At 39.5% G+C, this 26508-nt stretch overlaps 1 protein-coding gene across 7 annotated transcripts in view; it reads left to right on the top strand.

Annotated features, from left to right (window-relative positions):
* LOC100741623 (FERM domain-containing protein 5) overlaps positions 1-24612 on the top strand; it is a 58617-nt gene extending 34005 nt beyond the window's left edge. For 3 of the 7 annotated variants that reach the window (XM_012384755.3, XM_012384753.3, XM_024367132.2), the window contains 4 exons: positions 4718-4944; positions 7524-7691; positions 13354-13953; positions 23761-24612. In XM_012384755.3, coding sequence (XP_012240178.1) covers positions 4718-4944; positions 7524-7691; positions 13354-13953; positions 23761-24218 — 1453 coding nt within the window. In that variant the 3' untranslated portion in view covers positions 24219-24612. Of the gene's footprint in view, positions 1-4717; positions 4945-7523; positions 7692-13353; positions 13954-23245; positions 23673-23760 lie in introns of those variants that run through there. The other 4 variants (XM_012384756.3, XM_024367131.2, XM_012384754.3 and 1 more) reach the window with 4 other exon arrangements.
* Positions 24613-26508: the final 1896 nt, after the last annotated feature.

The following is a 26508-nucleotide window of genomic DNA, read 5'->3' as shown; positions in this document are numbered from 1 at the left end:
GCCTCGAACGAAAAATGTTTATTCTATATTTTCGACTTCTTTTTTCGCGTAGAATCACCCCCCTTCCGCTTGTCCCACCAGTTACCAACCACCCTGTATAATTGTACAATGTAGAGTACGCAGAATGGATATCCATGGGGCGTGATCAAAAATATAGTATACAGAGACGTGGTCGGCAGAACATGAAAATGTATTTGCAACGCTTCTGCAAGCATATTCTCGGTTATAGCAAAGAGAGTTGGAGACGAGATCGTTTTACGCCTAAATAAGAGTATCGAGTTTAAGGGAGAACATCACGAGTATACGTTAAAATAATTCTGTTTCTGCAACAGCCTTTTTACGCCAGCTTCTAATTTGATCTTGTGCTCGGCCAGATCATTCGAAGATCATGCTACGGGACACGGCTGTATGCGTTTTCGTCTTAGCTTTTTTTAGTCGTTTTGTTTAACAAAACGAAACCAACGGTGTAATGTCGGATGATCCTGAGACGACACTCTTATATCCTAATATCTCCTCGAAGGACGATAACTTACTCTCATTTGCTTGTATCCTGACAAATAAGAGAAAATGAAAAGCGACGGTGTTAGGTGTATCAGATCTGATAACATGTTACATATAGGATCCGTAATTCATGGTACAAATGGGATCAGAGAGATTCTATGGCTGAGAAAATACGACGAAGATCAAGAACAGTCAAACTGTGTTGGAGGAAATCGATTCTCAAAACTTGACAAGTATGGATTAATTTGTTTAATTGCCAACTATACAGGGATAGGTAATCGACAGGAGGTTACCGTATGTGTGAAAGTAAGTCGAAAACATAATATTTGAGAAAATCGAATTTGAAGAGTTGCCCAGTATTCGAGCTTATTTTTGTAGCGGCACGTGAGTAGAGGACAGTTCGAATCATGTTGTTGTTTTACCTCGGAGTATCAATATCGTTAGGATACAAATAGTGTAAGAACAAATAAACTGCGGGCAAAACAACATCGCTGCTACGTGCAACCGTCGAGCAAACTCGAATTCAAATTTTCCTCCGACCAGTATAAATAAATGGACGCAATCGAAAAGAGTTGAGTATCGACGAGTTATCTAAGAGTTATCTAAGAGTTATCTATCGAGTTATCTATCGAGTTTTCAACGTATTATGAGCGATCTAATTAACCAGTCATTAGCGATCTTACTTTGCGATTTACAGACTGTACGAGCGCATCAACGAATATAGTCGGTATACTAATTTATTATTTTAAATATATTCGACGGATTTAACAACAAGCTGTAACTTGTTGTTGAATAACTTTTAACCCTTTGCACTGGAGAACTTTTTCGACCGGGTGTACCAGCTACTCCGGATGATCTAGCGTATACGTGACGCGTGTCTTACAGCTAGTGTAAAATGATTTCATATAGAAATTAACTTACAAAAACATTATATTCTAATAATTCATCTATATTTACATCTTTGAAAATATGCTTTTGTAATATTAATTTCTGTATTTTTTTGTATGGTAACTTATAAAGCATTCACCAAGATGCGTTCTTGATATAATTAATCTCATTCTTCAACAGTTCAAAATCAAGTTCATCTTCGTTTCAGCTAATTCAACTTCCGAAAACCACTTTTTTAGGGCTTCTAAACTATAATATTATACTTTTGCCATGATCGTCGAATTCGAACTAACGTTGGAGACGTTGTTTCAATACCATAGTTGAACTATAGTTTCGGAGGGATATGGGATTAAATATTTTATCTCCATTTTAAACACTAACACTTTACACGTCCTAACAAAGAACACAAAGAGCTAAGGAACCAATTTACAAGCCAATATTGCACTCTAGTCAATTGGAGATGTCGAAATCTAACGTAAACAGGGACTATCGCCTCTCGAAATGTCGTGCTGACTGAAAGTCGCCTCTCGAGTGCAAAGGGTCAACAAATCTCACGATCAAACATTCTCTATACAAGTCCTCTACTTTTTTTTTCAGAACAGGGCCTTGAACGACAAAAACGTATTCTACGTTTTCGACTTGTTTTCACATGAAATAATTTCCTATGGATTATCCGCTTCCGTCTAGTTGAGAATTGGACGAGTCCGCGTATTCTTGACAAGTTTTCAAACTCGATCTTCTGCAAAGCGAGGCTTTCAACGAAATTTTGTTTTCAATTTTTGTCGTATTTCGAATCACAGAATCTCGCGAATCCCCCTCTCACTACTTGTACTACGAATCACGGACCGCATACTGTATACGTAGCTTTTATGCTGCAAGGAAAAAGCATATTTTTGTCAATGATTAGTAAAAATGTAATTACGAAGTTATAAAATGATCCAAGATTTTTTTTTACCACAAATGTACACTAACTTTGTCTGTATATAGTACTATGTGCATCTAGCCGTGCATCTGTGTATGTATGTAACTGTGTATAACGGAATGATATTTATAAATTCGTAGATAAACACAATGCTATATACAGGGTGGTTGGTAATTGGTGGTACAAGGGGAAAGGGGGTGATTCTACGCGAAAAAAGAAATCGAAAATATAGAATAAACATTTTTTTTTTAATTTTTCCATCGAGACAACGATCTACAGTGAGATCCGTTATAACAAGACGCGATAAAGTGCACGCGTACCGAGCCAAAATTCAAAGTCGATTTTCTCGAAAACAAAGCCTCGAACGAAAAATTGTTATTCTATATTTTCGACTTCTTTTCTCGCGTAGAATCGCCCCTTTTCCGCTTGTACCACCAGTTACCAACCACCCTGTATAATACACATATACGACTGAACACAAGGAAGCGTAGAAATTTCGTATAAGGAATATACAATAAAATGATCTCCTCGTGAAACTTTAATATGTTGTCTTATCTTTGGAAAAAAAGCCGGTGCACTGTGTCTTCTCGCGTATCATTCTTGAAGCAAAAGTTGCCGATTCGTTTAGAATCATATCTGTTGTGGGTTATCATTTTTAAATAGGTACAAGCGTAAACGCTGAAATAAAATTTATAAGGACTCTCTATCATTCATCGTCTATGGTTCTGTCCAATTTTTCTCTTGTTAGAAAAATTCGATTGCTATTTGCAAAAGATTCGATTCTTCACAAGTACAATTTCCCTTCCTTTTACCCGTATTTCCAGCTCTCGCGCATAAGATCATTATTAATTAGAGCCCCGATCCGAGGATGTCGCGAGATAGCTACGCTGGGTGTCTTTCTTCGATCGTGTTACCATTTTCGTCACTTGGCCCTTTCGATCTTTCTGCCAGCAAAAGTATGATTTGCACTAACTCGAACGAGCTCTTTGTTTATGATAAATGTTATATATGCTTACAGTTACGAAATCTCGTAAATTATGAAAAATTTCCTAAAGTGACTCTGAAAGCGAATTTCTTTGTAAACATTGTTGCTTTAAGACGATAACCAAAAAGGTAATACATTTAACCCTTTGGCCTGTAACCACGAGCGAGACTCGTGGTAAGGTATTTGTGCCATAAGCGAGAACCACGAGTCTGACTCGTGGTAAAGAATTTCTGCCATAAACGGAACCCACGAGTCTGACTCGTGGCAATTTACAAATTTCTAGTGATTCGTTATCCACTTTGAAATGATAAACTGTTTTTGTCAACTGATCAATTGATCACGATCACGTCCTAGACGTCTTGAAAACACTATTTGTCCTCAAACGTTGTTTATTGTTTCGCAATTCCTTTTGTTGCCCCTAAATATCCATGTCATAAGAAGCGTACATTTTGCGCCAGTTCTGGCACACGGCTGAACAGATGAATGGCACGGAGGGCGACCAAACTTCTTGCTTATCATGGCTCGCGCGATCGGCAGGTAGCGTGTAGGCCAAGGGGTTAAAGGTTGTTGTATTATGTTTTCATTATAGAACGTTATTAGTCTTAATTTTCTATATTTTCAAACGTTTAAACTATTATTTCGCGGATTTTATTATATGGAAGCTACAAAGAGGACGTAGGACGATGGAAAAAAATGTTACACCGAATCCTAACGTGAAAAATGATACGAATCTTGGGAAGCTATTTATGGTACAACGGATATTTCGTTTTGAAATACAAGCAGCCTGCTCGATTTTTAAGAACTTTTGTAACATACAGATATTATCGTGTATAATTATCGTACTTAAGGTATGTCTCAGAGTATAATCGCTCGCGAATGTTTAACACGCGAGAGCGTATGCGTGAGAATGTTGTTGTATGTGGTCGGCACATACGAGTGAGAAAGCAACCTTTTGGAAAAACTGAACACGCTAGCCCAGCCCTTTACGTAGACACGCATGGCAGCGTTATATCTGTGCACACGCATGCCTTACATTCATCCAGAACTTCATCAAATCGCGTAATTTGCACTCGTTTATCTGAGAAACGGTACCGCTGGGCCTGTCCATTTTTTAATATAAAAGTTCTAACGTAGTTTCACGCGATATATCAGCTGTTTGAAAAATTCGCAAGCAATTCGCTTTTGATTTTGGAGAAGCTTTGAGGTTCGATACGTTGACCTCGGGGTACCGCCAGGCTTCCTTAAGTTTTAGCTACGCGAACATCGTATCCTTTTTAACACGTAGCTAAAATTTGAAGATATTCCCAAGAAATTCATTCTCTCAGAGACATACCTTGATATAACTGTTTGAATGTACGGAGACCGACGAAACCGATCAAACAGCCGAGTAAATCACTAACTGAACACTCTCTTCTGATTAGATTACCTAGGGCATCGGATGCACCGGTTGTAAGCGGTGGATCTATCTTCTCCTGGGGTACGAAATTCAAATATACTGGCAGGACAGAAAAGGAAGTTTTAGAGGAAACGGGTCCACTTCGGAAGGAAGAACCACCCATACAGCGATGTCAAACGACGTGTCTTAGAAGAAAAGCTAGTAGTGTGCCAGCTACCCCCAGTACCCCTAGTCAGGATCTCGTCGAAATAAGTTAGTATCTATCTATCGTTTCTTTCTAGCGTCCTGGTGTCGTGTAAATTCAAATTAATTATTAGCACGTTGACTGCCACGACACCCGTATTAGGGTGTCAGCAAAGTTTATGGTCAGGCCGCGTAACACATTCGGGTGTCGCTTATTTGACTACTTGCCAGGGATCGTCGTAAGTATTTGAAAAGATATTCCATAATAATAAATCTGTTGAATCGTTATAAAATAAAAATACGAAAATGGTTTATTAAAAAAATGATTTGGAATGTAAAACTTTAAAGCATTCTATACGTAGGTGAGGTTGGTCGGGACAATTTGGACAATAAGTTGTTGTTTTCTTCAAATTCTTTTCTGCCTTTGTTCGGTCCATTCGACGTCTTTTATTCGCATAACGTAGTTTGCACGCGCGTCTAATGCTTCTTCCGGAATCGTTTTTCCGAACGGCGATATTATGCTGACTCCGTCGAAGATAAGGATCTTTTGTATTTTCAGACAACCTTAATAATTTTCCAACTAATAATTGTCTAAATATCCTAATATTTATATTTTTCCTTGTTGCGATTTTGTAAATCGTCAAAGCGTTTACAACAGAAATTCCCAGAAGGAATTGAACAGCGAGTTTTCTGTACCATTCGATTCCTTTTGTAATTGTGGTGGCATAAGAAACCATTTGGTCGGAATAATCTATACCACACTTTCCTTCGTTATATTCAACAACAGCTAGTGGTTTTAATGTTGCGAACAAACGAAACGAGAGATCATTCTCGAGACCACCGCTTGAGCGACTCGCATTACTAAAATATCGATGGCAGTGTCACGTAAACTTAAGGGTTGGTTGATGAAATAAAATAGCTGAGTCGTAACACAACTATTAATTTTCTTTTAATTAAACTTTACTACGAATTCAGCAATCACAATGTAATACACACTGAATTAACACAAATCATAATTCACTCCAACCACCTTATGTAAGACTTAGTTACACTGCGACTGTTATAAGGGTAGAGACCGGTAAAGATATGTCGACTATTCTAAGGATACAGAATAAGTGAGTCTTACCGACGATACTGTGTCTGATGAAAGCAAGGGGTGGGTGTGTCTAAGGACACGGGACTATCGGATTTGTTGATGACAATTTTGGTTAAGGAAGCGAGGGCAGTAGACACCGTCTCCGATTGGATGATAAGACGGTTGGTGGACCAAGAAGGGTTTTAGCCACCTTCGCGAAAAAGTTGCTAACGGAACATACCAGATGCGAAGGAAACCAACTTTCCATGCTAACACGTGGTAGACAATGAACGTAAAAGGGAATCCAAGACAAGAGATACTCGCTTGGTCCGAAGGACCTTAACTATGAAAATTCCAAGACCCCTGGTGGGTATTTAAGACTATTGAGGGTACGCGCCAAGGATGTGCAGACATCTGGGTGTCATCCTGTCCGTGGTGTGTGGCCTGATCTCTGATGTGAAGTGACGTTACAGGAGCACCTAGCAGAGATCGTTTGGTACGCGTGGCCTGACGGAGATTTCGTTGAAAACACGCGTGGCAGTCAACGTGTTAATACAGAAATTAGTACGTAGCGTAGCAAGATATTCGCGAGGAATAGATGCGAATCTTGCCTCTGTTTCGCAAATACCTGAATAGATAGAAATAGATAGAAATTGGGCGCATACTGAGCATCAAAACGATGCTAACCCAAAATGAGATGCAGAACTCGTATTTTGTTTTGTAATTGTATAAATATCTACCAAGGTGCGCGTATAAGTGCAAGCAAACCTGTTCAGTCGCACAGTCGATTTATCAATTGCCGGTAAATACTGATTTTCTACGATAAACGAAGCTGTAACGACGTCCGATTACTAACAAGAAAACAATGAGAAGAGGATCGTGCAAGAAAGTCAGGATAATTCTCAACATTCTTGGTGTTCTCGCGTGGCTGGGTAGACAAGCAAGGATGGAAAAAGAGTAGAGACAGTGTGGCAAAAGCCAGATTTATCCATCCTGATGGGAATTTCAAAGGCAAAAGTGTAACGGTATTGCGATAAACTACAAGTTTAGTAGAACACCATGCCACATTCTGGATGTAATTGTAACAAGTAAACAAGCATAATTTGATTTACAATTCTTCTCACAATATATACGGTTAATAAGTATGAATTTCATTTTGTAATTGCAACGACCATTCGTACTTATGCTAATCGTGCTGAGTGTTCCATGCCTTGTGGACGATAGTGTATACACTGTAGCTGTACGAATAGAAAAGAAAAAAGATAGGGAGACGGAGACTGATCGCTATTCAAACGTTCTTTACATTGTACTACAGATTTTTATGCGAATTTATATTTTTACTAATATAAGGAACAAAACGGAGCTTAGATAGAAAATTGTTTTACCTAAGTGTTAGGGAGACCATTATACCCTTGACATTTTCTACATTTCTGTAAATTATTTGCATCCTGTGTGCATGTTTGCAGTTTGTAAATTCTTACAAATGTATAAAATGTATAAAAATCGGCAGTTTTGTATTTTCAATTAACCAAAAACAGTTTAGATACGATGCTTATGAGTTTGGAATTTTTAGGATATTCCAGTTTGCCACGTAGCTGTCACAGTGCAGGTTTGGACGGTGCTGGAATGTCAGAAGGTAGTACCGGCGTTCCATTCAGTTCACCTTATTGTCCAGATAACACTTTACCACTTCTAGAACCTGTCTCGGAGGACCAAGAAATTCATGGCAGAAGAAATAACGGTCAGTCACGCATTTAATTCTCTTGTACATAGAATTTTGTCATTCGTCTTTTCTTCTGGATTTTTATTCAATCGAATATTTACGCTGATTCGAGACGCATGGCTTACAGTAAATATGAATCTTAATTACAGATTTCTTTCATACGATCTATTCGATCGAATCGTTTCTTAGCTGATCTCCCGTACAATAATAGAGAATGCACGCGAATGCAAGTTTTCCTGTTCATCGAATTCTAACTAATTGCATCAATATAGACTTTAAGCGTGTACTGTGCTTTGCTGAGAAGTCTCTCGGAAGGAACACGGATATGATTGGTTATACATCAGCCAAGTTTCTTATTCAGACAGGTATCCGTCGCATCAGAGGTACAAGACACCATACTGGACCTTCCAATTAGACGTTTCATAAGCTCTCTAAGCTACCAGAATCTCGACATCGTTCGAACCACCACACACGTACCTTCTTTTTTTTCATTTTTGCACGTAGAGAAATCCTCGTGGACACTCCGCTGCTGCTAGTAATCGGTAACAGCAGAGTAGCGTCGACTCTTAGCGACTAAAACTCCACGATGACCATCCTACGCGTATGACAGGAGTGCTTCAGGAACCTCTTATGAATTATCTTCTGTTGCACCTTCTTACCATACACATACCTAACAGAAAATTCCAATAAAACGGAATCATTCGCTAAATAGATAGTACTACACGGATCAACTCGTCTTATCCTTCCGGCTACTGATTTACATAACCTTTAGATCAACTGCAACGACACAAGCCACGTTAAAAGGAAATATAGCTATTCTTATACAGGGTGGTTGGTAACTGGTCGTAAAAGCGGAAAGGGGGTAATTCTACGAGGAAAAAGAAGTCGAAAATATAGAATAAATTTTTTTTTTTTTAATTTTTCCATCGAGACAACGATCTACAGTATAACGAGACGCGATAAAGTGCACGCGTACCGAGCCAAAATTCAAAATCGATTTTCTTGAAAACAAAGCCTCGAACGAAAAATGTTTATTCTATATTTTCGACTTCTTTTTTCGCGTAGAATCATCCCCTTTCCGCTTGTACCACCAGTTACAAACCTATGGCCTATGTATTAGCTTCGGGCCAATATCGTTAATCCGACCGGCCATCGATTTTCACAGCGATAAATCTACACGCATAAGTAAATATTCTCTCTTATTTCTCCGTACTATTATCCTGCCAGTCGGTTAAAGACGTTGCCAGTCAAAAACTGTTATCGGTCAAAGCTCTACGGTCGATGAACTGTTCTCTACTCTACTGTTCGAGTATACTCGATAAATTTTCAAATTCAATTTTCTCGAAAACGGCGACGCGTTATATGAAGAAACTTTACTCTGTATTTTCTTCTTTCATAAGGAATCGCTTTGTACACGCTTATTCGTTGGCATATTGTTCAGCCGAATTTTGTATATCGCTTGAAAAGGGCTCAGAGTATAGCGACTATAGGCGTAGGTCTATGTACGTTTTAAAGACAGCGTGTGCACACGAACTTGGCGTAAAAATTAGGCGAAGTAAGTAAAACTGACATTTCTGTGCCGCCTCGAAGGACTTTCGCTCAGCAACGCATAGTACCTTTCGTGATATCGAATAAAGCGTTTATATGTTTGTACATTATATACATATTTGCTCTCTTTTATCGTAATTCATCGTCAATCATCCGTGTTAATTGTACAGCTCGGTGCATACATTTTATGAGACACATATACACATTCGCACATGCAACTGAGAAGACCCGTCTCTTACATTGTACATATCGATAAAGGAACCATGCGTCACGATGGAATGCACTTACAACACGCATGTGTAAATAAGCATAATTAATTTGTTTCAGATTTAAAAGATCATTTTTTTGTTACGATATCGTTATAGCTTATAACATATAGATGATCTTAGTAATACTCAAGAAGCCCTGTATCGTGATTCAGTCGACGAATATTTCTCTATTACCAAGTCGATAATCTTATAATTACGTTTGCCGTTATATCATATCGATCGCATGTACACAATTGGTTTCTTACTTTACCGATATTACTCTCAGACGTCGATATCGCACGATACAAGTATTTTTATGTCTGGCTGAAAGGCTCCGGTAATATCCTAAGATATATTCCCATACGTACCATATTACGCCCAATCTTTCTTATTTTAAATAGCAATTTGGACAGAATCGTGTTCACGTAGCGCGGTTAGTTTATCGTTTGTTATCGATCGAAGCATAGTATTTCCTTTCAATGTATTTTTCCAAGTTCCAAGTTCTTCGAATTTTATCATATTCCAATGACTTGCCCTGTGTGTTTTATTTGTTACTCGCGAGCTACCTTAATTGAAATTCTATTTATCAGTAAAAGTAACAAGATGCGTACTTTAAATACGTTTCGTCTCGAATAAAAGTTTCTATTATGCAGTTGTATTTCGAAATTTACGCGGTTTATACCGTAAGCTTTCAATTCGAATCTTTTCACCAGTGCGTGTCTCTTGCAATTTCATATATTCGTTATTTCTTTTGAAAGTTCTCCGTTAGAGCGTTTAGCCTGTAATTACATTCGTCTTGCATCCAGAAACGCGAAACATCGATTTATCCAGTTTAGTCCGATATGACGAAACCATAGTGAGAGTTATACGAATCGTTGTTGCGAAGTTTAAAAGTTTAACGTACCGTGTACGATAGTTGCTGAATGAATTTCTTAAGCGTGTCGACCCTGTCGCTTGCTTGCAATATGAACAATATTTAAATATCGCGTACACGTTAGATAACCGAACGGACTTTTTAATATTTTTGGTAACGGAAATTACGATATGCGGTTACTCGCGTCGATATTCGCACCATTATACACAGCACCATTTATTTGTATTTGTTGCTTTTTATAACAGGAGGCGATTTACGTGTCGCGTTGCTTATTTTATTTAAAATACAAGCCATACGTGGTAGCTTGAAAGTACCAAAGCAGTTTCTTCCTAACGATAACTTTTAATCGTACGATAGGTTTTCTTTTAACGAAATCTTATTTTCACGGCCGTGGCGTTCTATAATCTATAGCGAAATAGATTTATTTTATAGCATAATTAATCAGCACCGATATTTTCACGACACATCGATAAACTTGGAGGAAGGAATGTTAATTTCGATAAAAGACAGCTTGCAGTTTATCGCCAAGAGGAGGGAAAGATTGTCCTGAAATAACACGATTCTTACTATCGATTAGACAGATATTACGGATATTGTTAAAAGATATAAAGAATTTTATATAGATTAAAAAAAAAGAAATAATATAAAGATTACGAGGAAGAAATTGTTTATCTACTTTCGAGCTACACGTAGTTCGTATTGTCGTAGAATAAGCAACGCGATATTTAAATCATCCCCTTTTACACAAGGCAATACAGAGATAGTGCTATGTTCGAATATTAATGTAACGTTATATTTTCGATCTGGTCTTCGCGAAATTCTTACCAAAGATTGTGTCAACGATTTTTGCATAAAAACGTCGTTGTAACCGATTTAGAAAGTGGATGGATAGATTGAAAATGTATGGTTATCGGAGTTTCTACGTAACTGGATATATCTACGTACGTCGTTATAATTCGCCCTTATCGAAAGAGTCTCAGCAATCCACTGGATAATATTAGATAATTCGATAAGTAATACGATGTTTCTAAGAGTTCAGTCTAAAGCAACGGAAGCTGAAGTTACAGTCGGAGTTTTAAGAAACTAGGAGGAAAAGCTTAATAGGGAAATGGGCAACGAATCGTAAAAGGTACGGGGAAAAGCAACCTAAATGACCTAAAGTTTCACGAACGTTCCTCGTTCCGCATTTACAGAAACTTATTTTACGATCGGTTATTTCGAAACTAATGTATCGCAGTCGAGAATTCGTCTCGCTTTGATCGAAGCTTTGTCTCCAGAAATATTCGTCGACTGAATCACGATACAGGGCTTCTTGAGTATTACTAAGATCATCTATATGTTATAAGCTATAACGATATCGTAACAAAAAAATGATCTTTTAAATCTGAAACAAATTAATTATGCTTATTTACACATGCGTGTTGTAAGTGCATTCCATCGTGACGCATGGTTCCTTTATCGATATGTACAATGTAAGAGACGGGTCTTCTCAGTTGCATGTGCGAATGTGTATATGTGTCTCATAAAATGTATGCACCGAGCTGTACAATTAACACGGATGATTGACGATGAATTACGATAAAAGAGAGCAAATATGTATATAATGTACAAACATATAAACGCTTTATTCGATATCACGAAAGGTACTATGCGTTGCTGAGCGAAAGTCCTTCGAGGCGGCACAGAAATGTCAGTTTTACTTACTTCGCCTAATTTTTACGCCAAGTTCGTGTGCACACGCTGTCTTTAAAACGTACATAGACCTACGCCTATAGTCGCTATACTCTGAGCCCTTTTCAAGCGATATACAAAATTCGGCTGAACAATATGCCAACGAATAAGCGTGTACAAAGCGATTCCTTATGAAAGAAGAAAATACAGAGTAAAGTTTCTTCATATAACGCGTCGCCGTTTTCGAGAAAATTGAATTTGAAAATTTATCGAGTATACTCGAACAGTAGAGTAGAGAACAGTTCATCGACCGTAGAGCTTTGACCGATAACAGTTTTTGACTGGCAACGTCTTTAACCGACTGGCAGGATAATAGTACGGAGAAATAAGAGAGAATATTTACTTATGCGTGTAGATTTATCGCTGTGAAAATCGATGGCCGGTCGGATTAACGATATTGGCCCGAAGCTAATACATAGGCCATAGGTTTGTAACTGGTGGTACAAGCGGAAAGGGGATGATTCTACGCGAAAAAAGAAGTCGAAAATATAGAATAAACATTTTTCGTTCGAGGCTTTGTTTTCGAGAAAATCCACTTTGAATTTTGGCTCGGTACGCGTGCACTTTATCACGTCTCGTTATAACGGATCTCACTGTAGATCGTTGTCTCGATGGAAAAATTAAAAACAAAATTTTTATTCCATATTTTCGACTTCCTTTTTCGCGTAGAATCACCCCCTTTCCGCTTGTACCGCCAGTTACCAACCACCCCGTATTATACGAAACGTATCCTCACAGAATATTCGGTGTACTTTGCGATAGACGCTTGCATATTCGTTACGTTTACTTGTTTGCTATCTTCTCGCCGTGGCTTTGAATTTCAAGAAATTCATTATTTATATCTAATCGTTGATTCAAACGGTCGACGATATTTCGAACACGTTTCGAACGGAAATTATTTAAAGAATATCGCGTAAGTAAAGTAATTATATTCGATCGAGCGGTACGATCGAATTAAAGGAATCATAATGTTTTCAGCTTAAAAATACTTTGTGACACGCGAAAAAGATAAAAACGTGGAGTTCCCTAAAAGCCGATAGTTTATTTTGGCGTGGTATCTCTTTGGTTCGGAATTTTAAGAAGAAATTGATCGTAATTCGGATGGAAATGATGGAAATGCATCGATATCGAATAATTGGCAATTAAATAGAAAACGTTGCCGGTCGTAAACACGTTATTTGAGAAAGGGAAGAGAAAAAGAAAGAACGACATAGAATCGGCGCTTCTTTGGCTTCTTAGATCGTTCATTTGTCTTTTCTTTTTCTTTCTGTTCGTTTAGCAGTAGACGAAAATGATACGCATGTGAGAGCCACCCACAACACCACCACCACTACCACCACCACCACTACCACCACCATCACTTTCAACACCACCACAAATCGTGCGAAAGTTAGAATGAAATATCCCAAGAGCACGGCGAACCGACCTCAGCCATTGTACAGTCAAAAGATAGTGATAGGTTCGGAGGAGTTAGTCGGCCGTAACATCGATAACGTCGTCAGGCAACGTATAAACGCCCTCGAAAAGAGTCCGAAGGTGGTCAGGTCGACCGCTTTGATCATAAAGAGTTCGAAAGTGGCGGCAGAATCGCTGAAAGCTGGTAAAGAAATCGCGAACGAGACGTACGTGTTCCCGGCAGCCGATTCGGGAACGATCATCACGACGGTGATAGACGGTCCATTCGATTCTAACAGCGGTAAGACGATCTTGCGCAGGTCTAACGAGCAGGTAAGCATGCTCGTTCGTCAGGAGAATGAGGTTGAATGTCGCGGCATCGCTTCCACCACGAAAACGGCAAACGGTTACATTGCATCGGCGACAAGTGACGTCGAAGACGTTAGAAACGGAGTCGAAGCCACGAAACGACGGCAAAGGACAGGTAAATTAGGCGATCGTTTCTCTTTCATTCACTAATTAACAACACACGCGCCAGACGATCCTTTTTTCTACTACCTATTTTATTCGATGCTCCTCCACTAAATATTACTCACGATGGTTCACGAAAGTATTCGAACGTTCTTGCCAACTGTATCCTGTATAGCCTGTACAGCCTGTATACAGCGTTACAAGCCGCTTTCTCGCAAACTATAGCAATCGTCCACTCGTTTTCGCTGTTTCAATGCTACCACAGAGGGTTGGGTATTCGCGACGATCGAGAGATTTTTCTCAGACGACTGTTGACATTTCGAGAAATGCCATGTCACGGTAATTTCTGTTCATTTATGTCGAGGTTATTCGATGTGTAAACAGAGAAACTCGTGGATAAATTGTAAGGTAGAAAATAATATTTAAATAGAAGTGTAATTATAAGCAAGAATACAATTTGAGCTGGTCCAGATCCGCACCCTGGCTGGAAACCCCGAAGCCGATGTCACGTAAACTTAAGCGTTGGTTGATGAAATAAAATAGCTGAGTCGTAACACAACTATTAATTTTCTTTTAATTAAACTTTATTACGAATTCAGCAATCACAATGTAATACACACTGAATTAACACAAATCACAATTCACTCCAACCACCTTATGTAAGACTTAGTTACACTGCGACTGTTATAAGGGTAGAGACCGGTAAAGATATGTCGACTATTCTAAGGATACGGAATAAGTGAGTCTTACCGACGATACTGTGTCTGATGAAAGCAAGGGGTGGGTGTGTCTAAGGACACGAGACTATCGGATTTGTTGATGACAATTTTGGTTAAGGAAGCGAGGGCAGTAGACACCGTCTCCGATTGGATGATAAGACCAGGTTGGTGGACCAGGAAGGGTTTTAGCCGCCCTCGCGAAACAGTTGCTAACGGAATATACCAGATGCGAAGGAAACCAACTTTCCATGCTAACACGTGGGAGACAATAAACGTTTTTTTTTTATTTATTTATTTATTAAAATTACAATCAATTCTCGCGTTGAGAATTTTCGGTAATTTTTCTGGCGTGGCGCAGTGGCATGGCTGATTATTTATAATAAGTTAATACTTATTATAGATAAGTATAATTTATAAGTAAGTGTTATAAATAAGTGAATATTACTTAATTTAGATAACTAATTGAATCTAGCGTTTAGGTCTAGCGGGTAGTGCCTCTTCAGCCTGCGAATCTGGTCCGACGTATCAAGTAGTCCAGTGATTAGGGGTTTTCGGTGTTTGTTCACTCTTTTGCTATATCTGTCGCTATATTTTGTTATTTCCTCTTTGACTGTGGGTATCTTGAGGTCGCGATGTATTGTCTCGTTGGTAACATACCAAGGTGCATCAATTAAGGATCTTAACGCTTTCGATTGGAAACGCTGAAGTATTTCAATGTTGAAGTTACTTGCTGTTCCCCATAGTTGGATTCCGTAGGTCCAAACAGGTTTTGTTGCGGTCTTGTAGAGGGTAATTTTATTCTGTATGTTTAGTTTGGAGCGTCGGCCCGTGAGCCAATAGAATTTTTTTAGTTTGTCCTTTAGTTGCTTCGTTTTATCTGAGATGTGTTTTTTCCATATTAGTCTCCTGTCCAGGGTCATGTCCAGGTATCTGACTGAGTCCCTGCTAGGAATTGTTGTAGTATTGATGGTGACCTGGGGGTAGGTTTGTTTTCGGAGCGTGAAGGTTACATGTGAGGATTTTTTTTCGTTAATTTTGATGTCCCATTTATGAAACCACTTTTCCATGGAGCCGAGATATCGCTGTAGAGTGGATGAGGCAATTACCGGGTCTGCGTGGGTAGCTGATAGCGCTGTGTCGTCAGCAAATGTTGCTATTGTTATCTCGTTTGATATAGGTAAGTCGGAAGTGTAGATGGAGAACAGCAGGGGTCCGAGGACACTACCTTGAGGTATACCAGATTCTATTGGGAATGTTCTAAGGACACGGGACTATCGGATTTGTTCATGACATTTTTGGTCAGGAAAGTGAGGGCAGTATACATTGCTTCTGATTGGATAAACGAAGGTTGGTGGACTAGGAAGGGTCTTCTTAGCCGCCCTCGATAGAAAGTTGCTAGTAGGAAGCTTTTGGCTGTTGTTGAGAATTGTGGATCTTTGAGGCCGAAATAATGTTATAGGAACATTAAATTTATACCGAGGATTAATATTAAAACAATGATATATTTATTTCATGGACGATTCCTTATATATTCATCGATACACACTTGCACGCGTCTCAGCATCTTCTCCTATACCCGACCGTAAACCGACTCTTTGACGACTTTTAACCGACTCTTCGACGGACCTTAACCGACCGAAGAGTTTACATTCATCTGTTTTCGAGACGCTTCGGACACACATACTTCCACACACTGATATTCACATACAAGTATCTCTACTACGCATTTAACCTTGTCCAGCACAGAAAATTATACATATCTCAACAGCTGTATTTCGTATTTGACAGCATTGTTGCACTCGTGGTCTTGACAGCGTTTCGTATTCTTCTCTTCGTGTCTTCCTCTGTCGTAGGCGACATTATCAGATTGCCAACTAGCTAACCCATTTGTATCTAAGCGCGGATTGTTACGCGCGCTGCGACTGCTTTTTATTTCAGTCGCTAAATATTCTTCAGATGCGAGAGTTCACGTTTCACCCGTTTGTCGGCATCTCGCCTATATCAGTTTATCGTATTGACCATTTTGAAGAATTCCGCGAGAAATAACACGATTTAATTTATTTTAATTTTTGACGAGTCACCCGAACGTTGCGTAGTATTTATGCAAACATACGTTTCGCAAATGTCACCAAAATTTCTCTACGGTCGATTAATCGCAGTATTAATAAATTACATCATTTAGCGTGCTTAAGATTACCGCGCTACCGCTGTGTACTAATTTTTCGCCCAGCGTACGTTTGCAATAAGTGTCTTGTAACTCGTAGGTACATTTTCGAATTGTTTTCATGTTTGATCGTCATTACGAAAGTTGCCTCTCGTTACAGTTTTGTATAATGCGCACGTTACGTTTGTGAAGATGTTGTGTAGTAATAAGTGTTCGATTACTTTTGTGAGCCACTGTATATACATGATTACATCAAACTAGACAGTACTCGTTCTTTTCTTTCGTTCTTCTTTTTATTGCATCGAATTGAGCATAAAATTGGCATGAGTCTTTGTACGTAAAAAGTAAAAAGGCATGGTCCTTTTTATGACCAGTTCTTACACTGCACTGCACGTGTAGATTTTAGAGATTTCATCTAGAGGAACGTATTCTAAATAACGTATTTTAAAACATTATACGATCAATTGTGCTTAACTAATTATTGCATTACTAACCTTATCATCCACAATAATGAATTCTTTGCTCTCTCAGCTCTAGTTTTGTTATACCTTTTTTCTTTTCTAATTCTTATATTATTATCGTAGCGCCAATTTTTTAAATATCGTGTTTCTTCGAGCTTCGTATTTTTCTAGAATTGTCAACAAAAAATATGCATAACTGTTGTGTTTTTAATAAATATTTCAGTTCCTAAGATACTTAAGTCACCACCATACGACGATATTTAAAACACTTTGCAACTGAACAACCGATATTAACAGATTGTCGGCAAAACCTAAATTAGCAACGCTCAGCGTTCAGAGAGTCGACGATCTTGCAATTCTATGATTCGCGATCAAGTCCGTCTTTGCCGCGTGTCCTTGGCGACTATATCGAAGCATCTCTAGTTTGATAACGAAAATGGAAATTTTTATTTATTCCAGATCGAACGCCGACAAATACTTGTTGTATATCTTTCTCCCTTTTCGAACGTGATTATGTATCGCTAGAGATCAAAAGACAAATAGCTACACTTTATTTGAACGAAACAGGTATACAGGTGTATACAAGCTGTGTGTGAACAAATTTAAACGGTGATTCTTGAAGTGAAAATAAGATGAAACTCAAGATGAAAAATTGCGTATTCGGTTTTGTTTTTTAATTATTGACGAATAAAAATTAGCCGAAATGCCCCTGTGCGCGAGCAAACATCCTTACACGAACGAAAGTAGGTCAGCCTACGTAGCGGGGTGCACAGGGATCCTGAAATCGATAACGATATATAGGCAGCAGCTTACTTCGTACAAGTGGTAAAGAAAAAGATTATGACATTCGAACACTCGAACCATCCCACGCGACGTTTTCTAATAAAAATCGTAGATCTTATTACTTATTACTTATTATTGTTTAGTCCGTGCCTTTCGGCTTTGCACGAACTTTCGGTTTTACATCTCTTACATCCAATTCCCTTCTTACATGTCTTGCTTATTCTACCGCTAAAATCTAAAAATTAGGAACTATAAATTATCAATTAATGACTAAAAACTATTGCAACTTTGGTCCTTAGCCTCCTTGCTGTGCCTCCTCCTTGTCGTTTGCCCTTCTCTTCTCTATTATTGCTTTCGGTTCTGCTAAACCTTCTCCAGTCTCGTTCAGCGTTTTTCCTATGTCCTTTGGTCCTCCAGTTATTTCACATTCTTCTATTACACGTCTTAAGTCTTCTTCTTTCCTTCTGCATAGTCTGCATCTTTCTTCCCCCTCTTCTTTTCAGTATTCCCTTGCTTTGGTCTCGTTTCCGCATCTGAATCTTGCCAGTATTCTTCTGTCCTTCCACTTCATCCTCCCTTCCAAGTACTTTGGTCATTTTTCTTTGGCTGTGTTTCTGTAGCGTATGTTGTTCTTGGATTCCCTTATCCTTTCCCCCCTCTTTTCTGTTTCTCTCTTTCTTCTTTCTTCTATAATTTAGTCTACTGTCATCCTTTCTTGCTCCTCTCCTGTTTCTATCTGGGTCTCTCCTTTTCTCACCTCTTCTAGTCCCTTCTTTCTCTCTCTTGCTCTTTTCCCTTTCTGACTATTCCCCCATTCTCTCTCTCTCTCTCTCTTTCCTTTATGCATTCTTTTACTAATTCCTTTTTTGATTCTAGGGCTTCTTCATACCTCGCTGCTCTTTTCTTTCATTTCTATTAATTTGCATTCCTCTACCAGTATATAATCTGGTGTTGTCATATCTAAGCCGATCAAACGTTATATCCGCCTACTCGTTAAAACCCATAACAGTCCATTTTTACAAACATCGTTTGCACGTCCTATTAATTATCAATTGTTCGTGCAGACAGGAGATCGGACGAAACATCGACCCTTTTTACTCGAAAGTTTCACGAGGCGGTTTTCGATACAGTGTTATGGATGTAGCGGATCGGTATCAATAGGACGCCGACAGATCGAGGCATCAACGCGGCGCAACACCTCCCGGGCGATCCACGGGTACCAACCGCCAACACCAGAGGGCTACGACGACAACGAGTCTGTCTATCTCGCTAGCGGTCGAATATACGGGCGAATGATATAAATACCTCACCTAGCGAGATTCCCTCTACGTCCAAGGCAGGGACTACCGGGCATAGCCTTACTGACGAGTCTACCGGTAGTCCCGGGACAAAACGCAAAACTCTCTTTTCATCCACCACATGGATTTTAACGAGTAGGCAGATATAGAGTTTGATCTGTGATTTTTATCGGATAACGTCGCGTGGGATGTTTCAGGTCTTCGAACGTCACAATCTTCTTCCCTAGGACAATTGACACGCCTTATGTTACTCGAAGGCACTTAACTCGAATGAAAAAGCTTTGGCGCGTCTCTCGAGACGTAGAAGACGAGTGTTTCGCTATCAATGCGTACGGACAAACGCGATACATCGGGCGAAGGATAATTGATTAATAAGCGACGAATCAATCGTCGAGATCTGGAAGAATTTACAGCAGCAGCCGTAAAGGCCACCTTAAGATTCTAAGAATCGTCCCAGCCGCGCTTTGGAAAGGGTGGACGTTATAAGAAACGTTATACTAAATTGCAATATCGTAAAAGACAAACCATTCGAAAGTGCGATCAAAAGAAGTGAAATCTGAGATCGGTGGAAAGGACTCGCAGGCAATTAGTCAAGGCTTTTTTCATCTGCATTTATAGATACGTTTTGCCTACTTGACATCAGAAACTGCTGACATATACATTTTCCGTACATTCATACGTTCCTTCTGTTCTCACACTTTCTCAGACTACTCGTACTCGCATCTTCACACGATATCGATGTAATCACGCTTCGTATCGTCGTATCATGTGATCTACCAACGTAGGGTGTTCGGCGTCAGATGTCAAGAAATTTAAAGGCTGATTCTTGAAGCCAAAATTAGACGAAAATCAAGAATACCTGCAATTACCTTCGACTGAAAGGTGGCAAACATTCGCTTCCCTCGATACTTGAAATTTATGATTATCGCCAGAAATTTCTTTAGCATCCACTCCTCTCCGACTAGTCGAATTTCACATAGTAGTTCGAAATCGGTAAATCTTCATTTTTTTAATAATTTACTAACTAGATATAAGCACGTTCTAGGTATTGTAACGTATTCGATGCGTTACCGCTTACTGCTTACAATAGTTGCTGCTACAAGGTAGAGGACAAATTGTAATGGACAAATTTCACGCGTGACAAACCTAAACAAGTGACAAAGTAATTAGTAGCTGATATTCGATACACGGCCCATTTACGCCCGAAAATTCCCGATACCAGATTTCACCGACTATAGCAGTTTGGCAACAACTTTAACCGACAGTATTAGCACAGGGAAGTAAGGGAGGATTCTTACTTATGTAGGTTTATTGCTGCGGACAATTGATCGCTGGCAGGCTTACGGCGGCCGAATTAAGAGCACACGGGACGCTGACGTGGAGTAGTCAAAACAGTTTCGAGTAGCACGTGGTGAAAGGAATGGAGCAAAGTCTTTTTATAATTTTCATGATACTTTATAAATAGATATGTCGGAGATGAAAGAACACCGGAGCCTCTGGAATTTTGGATAACATTGTAATCTAGAGTCTACGATAGCTGTAATTAAACAATTGTAGTTATTCAATCCGATTGTAATTGTTCGAGATTAGTGATAGTGAGCTTTGGCTCGAGGCGACAGTCTGTCGCCTAACGTAGCCGCGGTCACGGGATGAACGCTTTGTCTAACAAAGGTATGGAGTAATTCTATAGCTCTCCTTAAGGGAAATATTTGTGGCGGCACGCGACAGTAAACATTCCAACGGTTTCTCTCCCGTGGCTCGCCACACGCAGACCCTATTCTTCGAGCAAGATGATTGCCAGATGTCGATGCGTCTCCGCGGTACATGTTCAGCTAGCCAGAGGGCCCGTTACAAATCTTAAGATTTAGCTGACTAAAGTCCTTCAAACAAACAGTCTTTGTCTCAACTACGGGAAGATAGGGGGGACCTATCTTTTTCAACGAACGGCGTCTCCCACTAGCAACTTTCCTTCGAGGGCGGCTAGCATCTTTTTCTAACCACCGATATGGAGATTGACCAATTAGCAGCAACGCCAATTTCCCTTTCTCTCTGAACGAACACGAATTCTGAACGAAGGCTATCCTCGACGAATCCGATGATCTCGTGTCCTTTGACACACCCCATCAAAGTTTTCCTCTGTGACATCATCGGGACGGAAACTCATTCTTTCTTTCTCGCGATCTCATCGACGAAAAGAGTAACCCCTTACGACCAGTGAATATTGCGCGTCCGACTTAGATTTTGTGAGCACGTTCATCTATCATCCCGTCGACCGCGGATTCGTTACTGAACCTAGGATCATTGTCATTAATCTCTCGAGTATCTAATTACCACGGTTACTTGTCCAGTTCTATGATAATCGTATTTGCACTAGTCAATGTTTCCCCTATTACATAACGACAACGTGTAATCTAAACGAAGATTCGTTTCGCGCCCCTAACCCTAATCCTAATGTAAACCCGACAGATACATATGTCGGATTAACGTTGGGGATAGGGTCGTGGGCGTTTGATGTATGTCGGAGAAGAATCAGGAATAGGGTTGTGGGCGTTTGATAAATCTTCATTGGAATTGGCCATCGTTATGGTATAACAAAGGTACGGTTTATTAACACAAGTATAGATACCACAGACTTGACAATCAATCACGGCGATTTGGCTTGCGCGACACTAGTGACAATGGCCTTAGGTTCGATAACGAATCCACGGTCCACGGGATGACGAATGCGATGTGATTCACGAATTACTCCACGTACAAGTAAAACTTATCTGCAAAAAGATCCAAGTGCAACTGCCCTTATATATTCCTCCCCCTACCTCTCGGGTCAGTCTTTGTTTTTAAGGAGAGCCATATAATCATTCCATACCTCTGTCAGGTACACGTCCCTCCCGTGACAGTGGCTACGTTCTATGTCACTTAGGGCCCAAGCCCATCGTCATAAAGCTAGATTGGAACATTAAAACTATTTCTTATTTTTATTACTTAAGTGTAGCTGCAGTAAAAGTCTGGACCAGGGTATTGGGCTTTTTCTCAACATTCCAGACGGGAAGTCCCGATGTCCCTTCATCTCCGACATATATGTCGGGTTAGCGTTAGGTTTAGGAGCGTGTAACGAATCTTTCTTCGGACTAGCCATCGTTGTTGTACAATAGAGATTGTATTTACTGGTATAAATATGATTTTTGCAAAGTTTGACAAATAACCGTGGTGATTAGATACTCGAGATGTTAATGACAATGTTCTTAGGCTCGATAACGAATCCACGGTCGACAGGGTAACTCTTTGTTAAACGCAGAATATATTTCGAAGCACAAAGTAACGTTCGCTGTGACGCTCTGTATAATACCGCACGTAAAGACGACGTGAAAACTCTGCAAGGCAATCGCAAGAATAAAAGACCGATGGAAACTTTCTTCTCCTTACGATCACGTTCGTTCGTTGCATATTGGCCGGGGATACCAACAAAATTCCAGCCGCCGTTGCTAGGCAGACCCGCGTAGAGTTGACATTGCTCCTGCCCGGGGTTTGATCGTTAATACAACGTGTGTCCTACAATATTGGCACTTCTCTGTCAGGTAAAAACGTTCATCCCGTGACCGTGGAACGTTCGGTGACCAGTTGCGTCACCTCGAGCCCAAGGCCACTGTCACAAATCTCGGGCAAACATAATAGGATTGAATCGTAACGACTATTTCTAAGTTTTATCATTTAAGTACAGCTATAATAAATGGTCTAGACTAAAGTATCGGGGATCTTGCCAAAAATCTCAAAAGAAAGGCCCCGATGTCCCCTCATCTCCGACATATATATATTATTTATTCACAAACGGCTCTACTTGTGGTTACACACGTATATACATATAATTCTACCTTTGTTTTAGGACACACAAAATTACGTCCTTGTGTCCCCATTGTTTTGACTACTCCGCGACAAGGCTGTTGGTAGCAGGCTGATGGTGGCGAATGGGAGAAACACACATTCCGCCGCGTAATCGTGACACCTATCGTCACCACGGGAGTTTAGGATCGTGTTTACCACTATTAGGATCGCAATCCTGTGCAAATGCATACGCAATTTCATTTTTAACCACGTATTGGAGTAAACGTAATATCTGACAAGTACAGTTTTCTTTTCGTTATAATTTCTGAAGCACGATCGTTCCACGCGTGGAACAAAGCGCGCGTTAATCAGGACCATCTGTCTACGACACGTCGGGAATTCAACAAAATTGGAGTTGAGGCCCCTTTCGTACCTAATTACCTTGTATTAAATCAGTTATCGAAATGAAAGAAAAATTGATCGATAAATCCGTTTATCTTCATACGTAATAACATTCACGAATAACGATCGCGTCTTGCGACTATCGCTAAAAGTTTCGGGGAATTTCTGTTTCAGCCGGTCAGCACGAAGGTGTAATTAACGACTATTACTTTAGAGATTCTTTCGATCATTCGTCGTCGGAAAGCCAACTATTGGATGCATCGGGCAAACCGCACAGTCGCTCGGTGACCCCGGTGCCACAAATGCAGAAACTTCAAAACTCGAAAGTTTGTCTCCAGCAGCAGCAGCAACAACAACAACAGCAGCAGCAACAACAGCTGCAGCATCAGCGGCAATCCGGTCGACGTTCAAACGCTGCGAAACTGAGGCACAAGAGTGTTCGAGTCACGAGGCTTTTCATTCCAGCTTTTATGCTGACGATCATCGTCTTGTTTATCGTGATCGTCATGGTATTCGAGACGGATACGACGCTTTTCAATAACTTGCGCAAGACACCAGAAATGGTGGCCTTAAAGAACCAATACTATGTCCCTATTAAGGAGTTCTTGAGGACAAAGCTCGGCCTATTTTGATGCGACCCGACGATGACCAGGCTGAGGTCGCCCTTTGTCGCTAAGTAACTTCCTTCAGTGCCAAGTCGAGAAGACGTTGCCGAGACCGAGGAGCAAGGGTATCGTTTCTTCTTCATCCGTCGTTTCCTCTTTCGTGATTCACACACGGCGGAACCACTCGTACTTTTCTTTTTATATCCCCTTGATTTTCCTATTTCCGAATCCACGCAGATACGAGCCATTTATTCGCCAAATCGATTAACTCCGCGAAACAGAAAGTACAGAAGATCGAATGAAATTGTACGAGTACGAGACACGAGCTCTGTAACGTTAAAATTTCACAAATTTCGCGCCTCCAGTTAATCGATTTGGCCTGTGAAGGTGAAGGTTCGGTTAGCATTGGCCGGTATTCGAAGCTTTTAAACGAATGCCGCTGTTTTAATTCTGCTGCGTTGCTTCGATCGATGGGCCAATTTCGACCTAGTGTATTTTTTTAACGTACGTACGGAAGATTTGCTATCGGTATGTGTGAGCTTTCGTTTCAATTTTATATCGAGCATTTTCTTAGCACATTAACGGTCTTCTTATTTCTCTAGAGATAAGAGCAAGATCGCGATAGAAAAATTCGAGGCTCGCAGCAGGATTAACGCAGCAACAACGTACCACTGTGTTTGAATTGGCAAGAAAGGATCGGAAGATATACAGTGACTCGCAAGAGCGTTCCTACATCTCGCATAGACGAATTCTATGCGTGTTATATAAAACATTTGGAAATTTCGTTAGCATCGTATCGAGGCGCAACTCGAAAGTATACAATGTGGTTGGTAACTGGTTGTACAAGCGGAAAGGGGGTGATTCTACGCGAAAAAAGAAGTCGAAAATGTAGAATAACAATTTTTCGTTCGAAGCTTTGTTTTCGAGAAAATCGACTTTGAATTTTCGGTCGGTACGCGTGCACTTTATCGCGTCTCGTTATAACGGATCTCGCTGTAGATCGTTGTCTCGATGAAAAAATTAAAAAAAAAAATTTTTATTCTATATTTTCGCCCTGCCAACCACCCTGTATATAGATTTGCTGCAAATTTGTGTTTATTAAAAAGTCAGCGTATCGTACGAATAATTGGCGAGATGTTTATCATTTGTTAACGGTTTATCAGATTTACCTGATTTTTTCATGGGTATACACCTGTATTACGTATGTTGTAACTTTTGTATACGTGTTTAGAGTGGTTTAAAGCTTTAATACAACGATGATGGTTGTTTCGCGTTTACAGCGTCGATGAAACACGTCCAATACGTCGAAGAAAAGCACCGACAAGCGCGAGTACGAATACTCTGGCGAGCCACTGTACCGATACGATAATACGATAAAAGATTTGGAATCACGAGAGCGCGAAATATCGATACGAATCTACACTTTTATTAAACACCATCGTCCGCGATAAAAAATACCTTTGTTTTACTATTTGTTTACTTTTTGCACTACTACGTACGTATATTTAAATCTTAGTAACTTAACATACATATATATATATATATATTTACTCTGACAAAGACAAAGTGTTTTGTACAAAATATTTACATCGCGAGTACTCGTGTTTGCTAAGTTACGCGTAAATTTGACAAGTTGTTAGAGAACTTTGTTACAGTACGTTTATCAAATTTATTTAATAACTTTAGATGAAAGTCAGTTTTTACGTATTACTATTATACATGTATATGTAATGTATAGAATGTGTGGCAAATCGAGAAAGTCATATTTATATTTAAATACAAAAGTAGATAATACACACGGGTGTACGTTCTCAAATTACGATTAGCGATAGAATAGAGATCATGAGCAGAAACATCAACTAGTACGCTGCACAACATACTTTTTACTCTTTTTCCGTATAGTGAAATCACATTATGTACGTTTTGATTTGCTAGTGGAAGCATACCATGTATCAAGATTATTGCATTTTCTAACCTATAATATTCTAACCTATTCTTTATTTTTCTAAAATGGCGCCATACCTTAACCTTAATCTTGTGAAAATCTTAATTGTAATCTTAATGTGTTAATTGTAATCTTCGTTGACGGATATGAAATTTCGTTAACGATCTTTCGTTGAATGAAATACTAAATTAAATTTCTATCGTATTTGTATCCGCTAAATTAAAAATTCTGTAACTCGTTCGATTTTATTACTATTAGGAAATGCAATGATCGAACGTGACATGCAAATATACGTTTAAACGAGTACTTAATTTTGAATTACAGCAACAGTACAGTATACATAGGATATTCAGCATGCGCAATCATAAAAAT

This window comes from Bombus impatiens, unplaced genomic scaffold (genome assembly GCF_000188095.3).
Source record: "Bombus impatiens unplaced genomic scaffold, BIMP_2.2 scf_0296, whole genome shotgun sequence".
Lineage (NCBI taxonomy): Eukaryota > Metazoa > Arthropoda > Insecta > Hymenoptera > Apidae > Bombus > Bombus impatiens.
The sequence above is the reverse complement of the archived record's forward strand: the minus strand, read 5'-3'. Positions and strand labels throughout refer to the sequence as shown.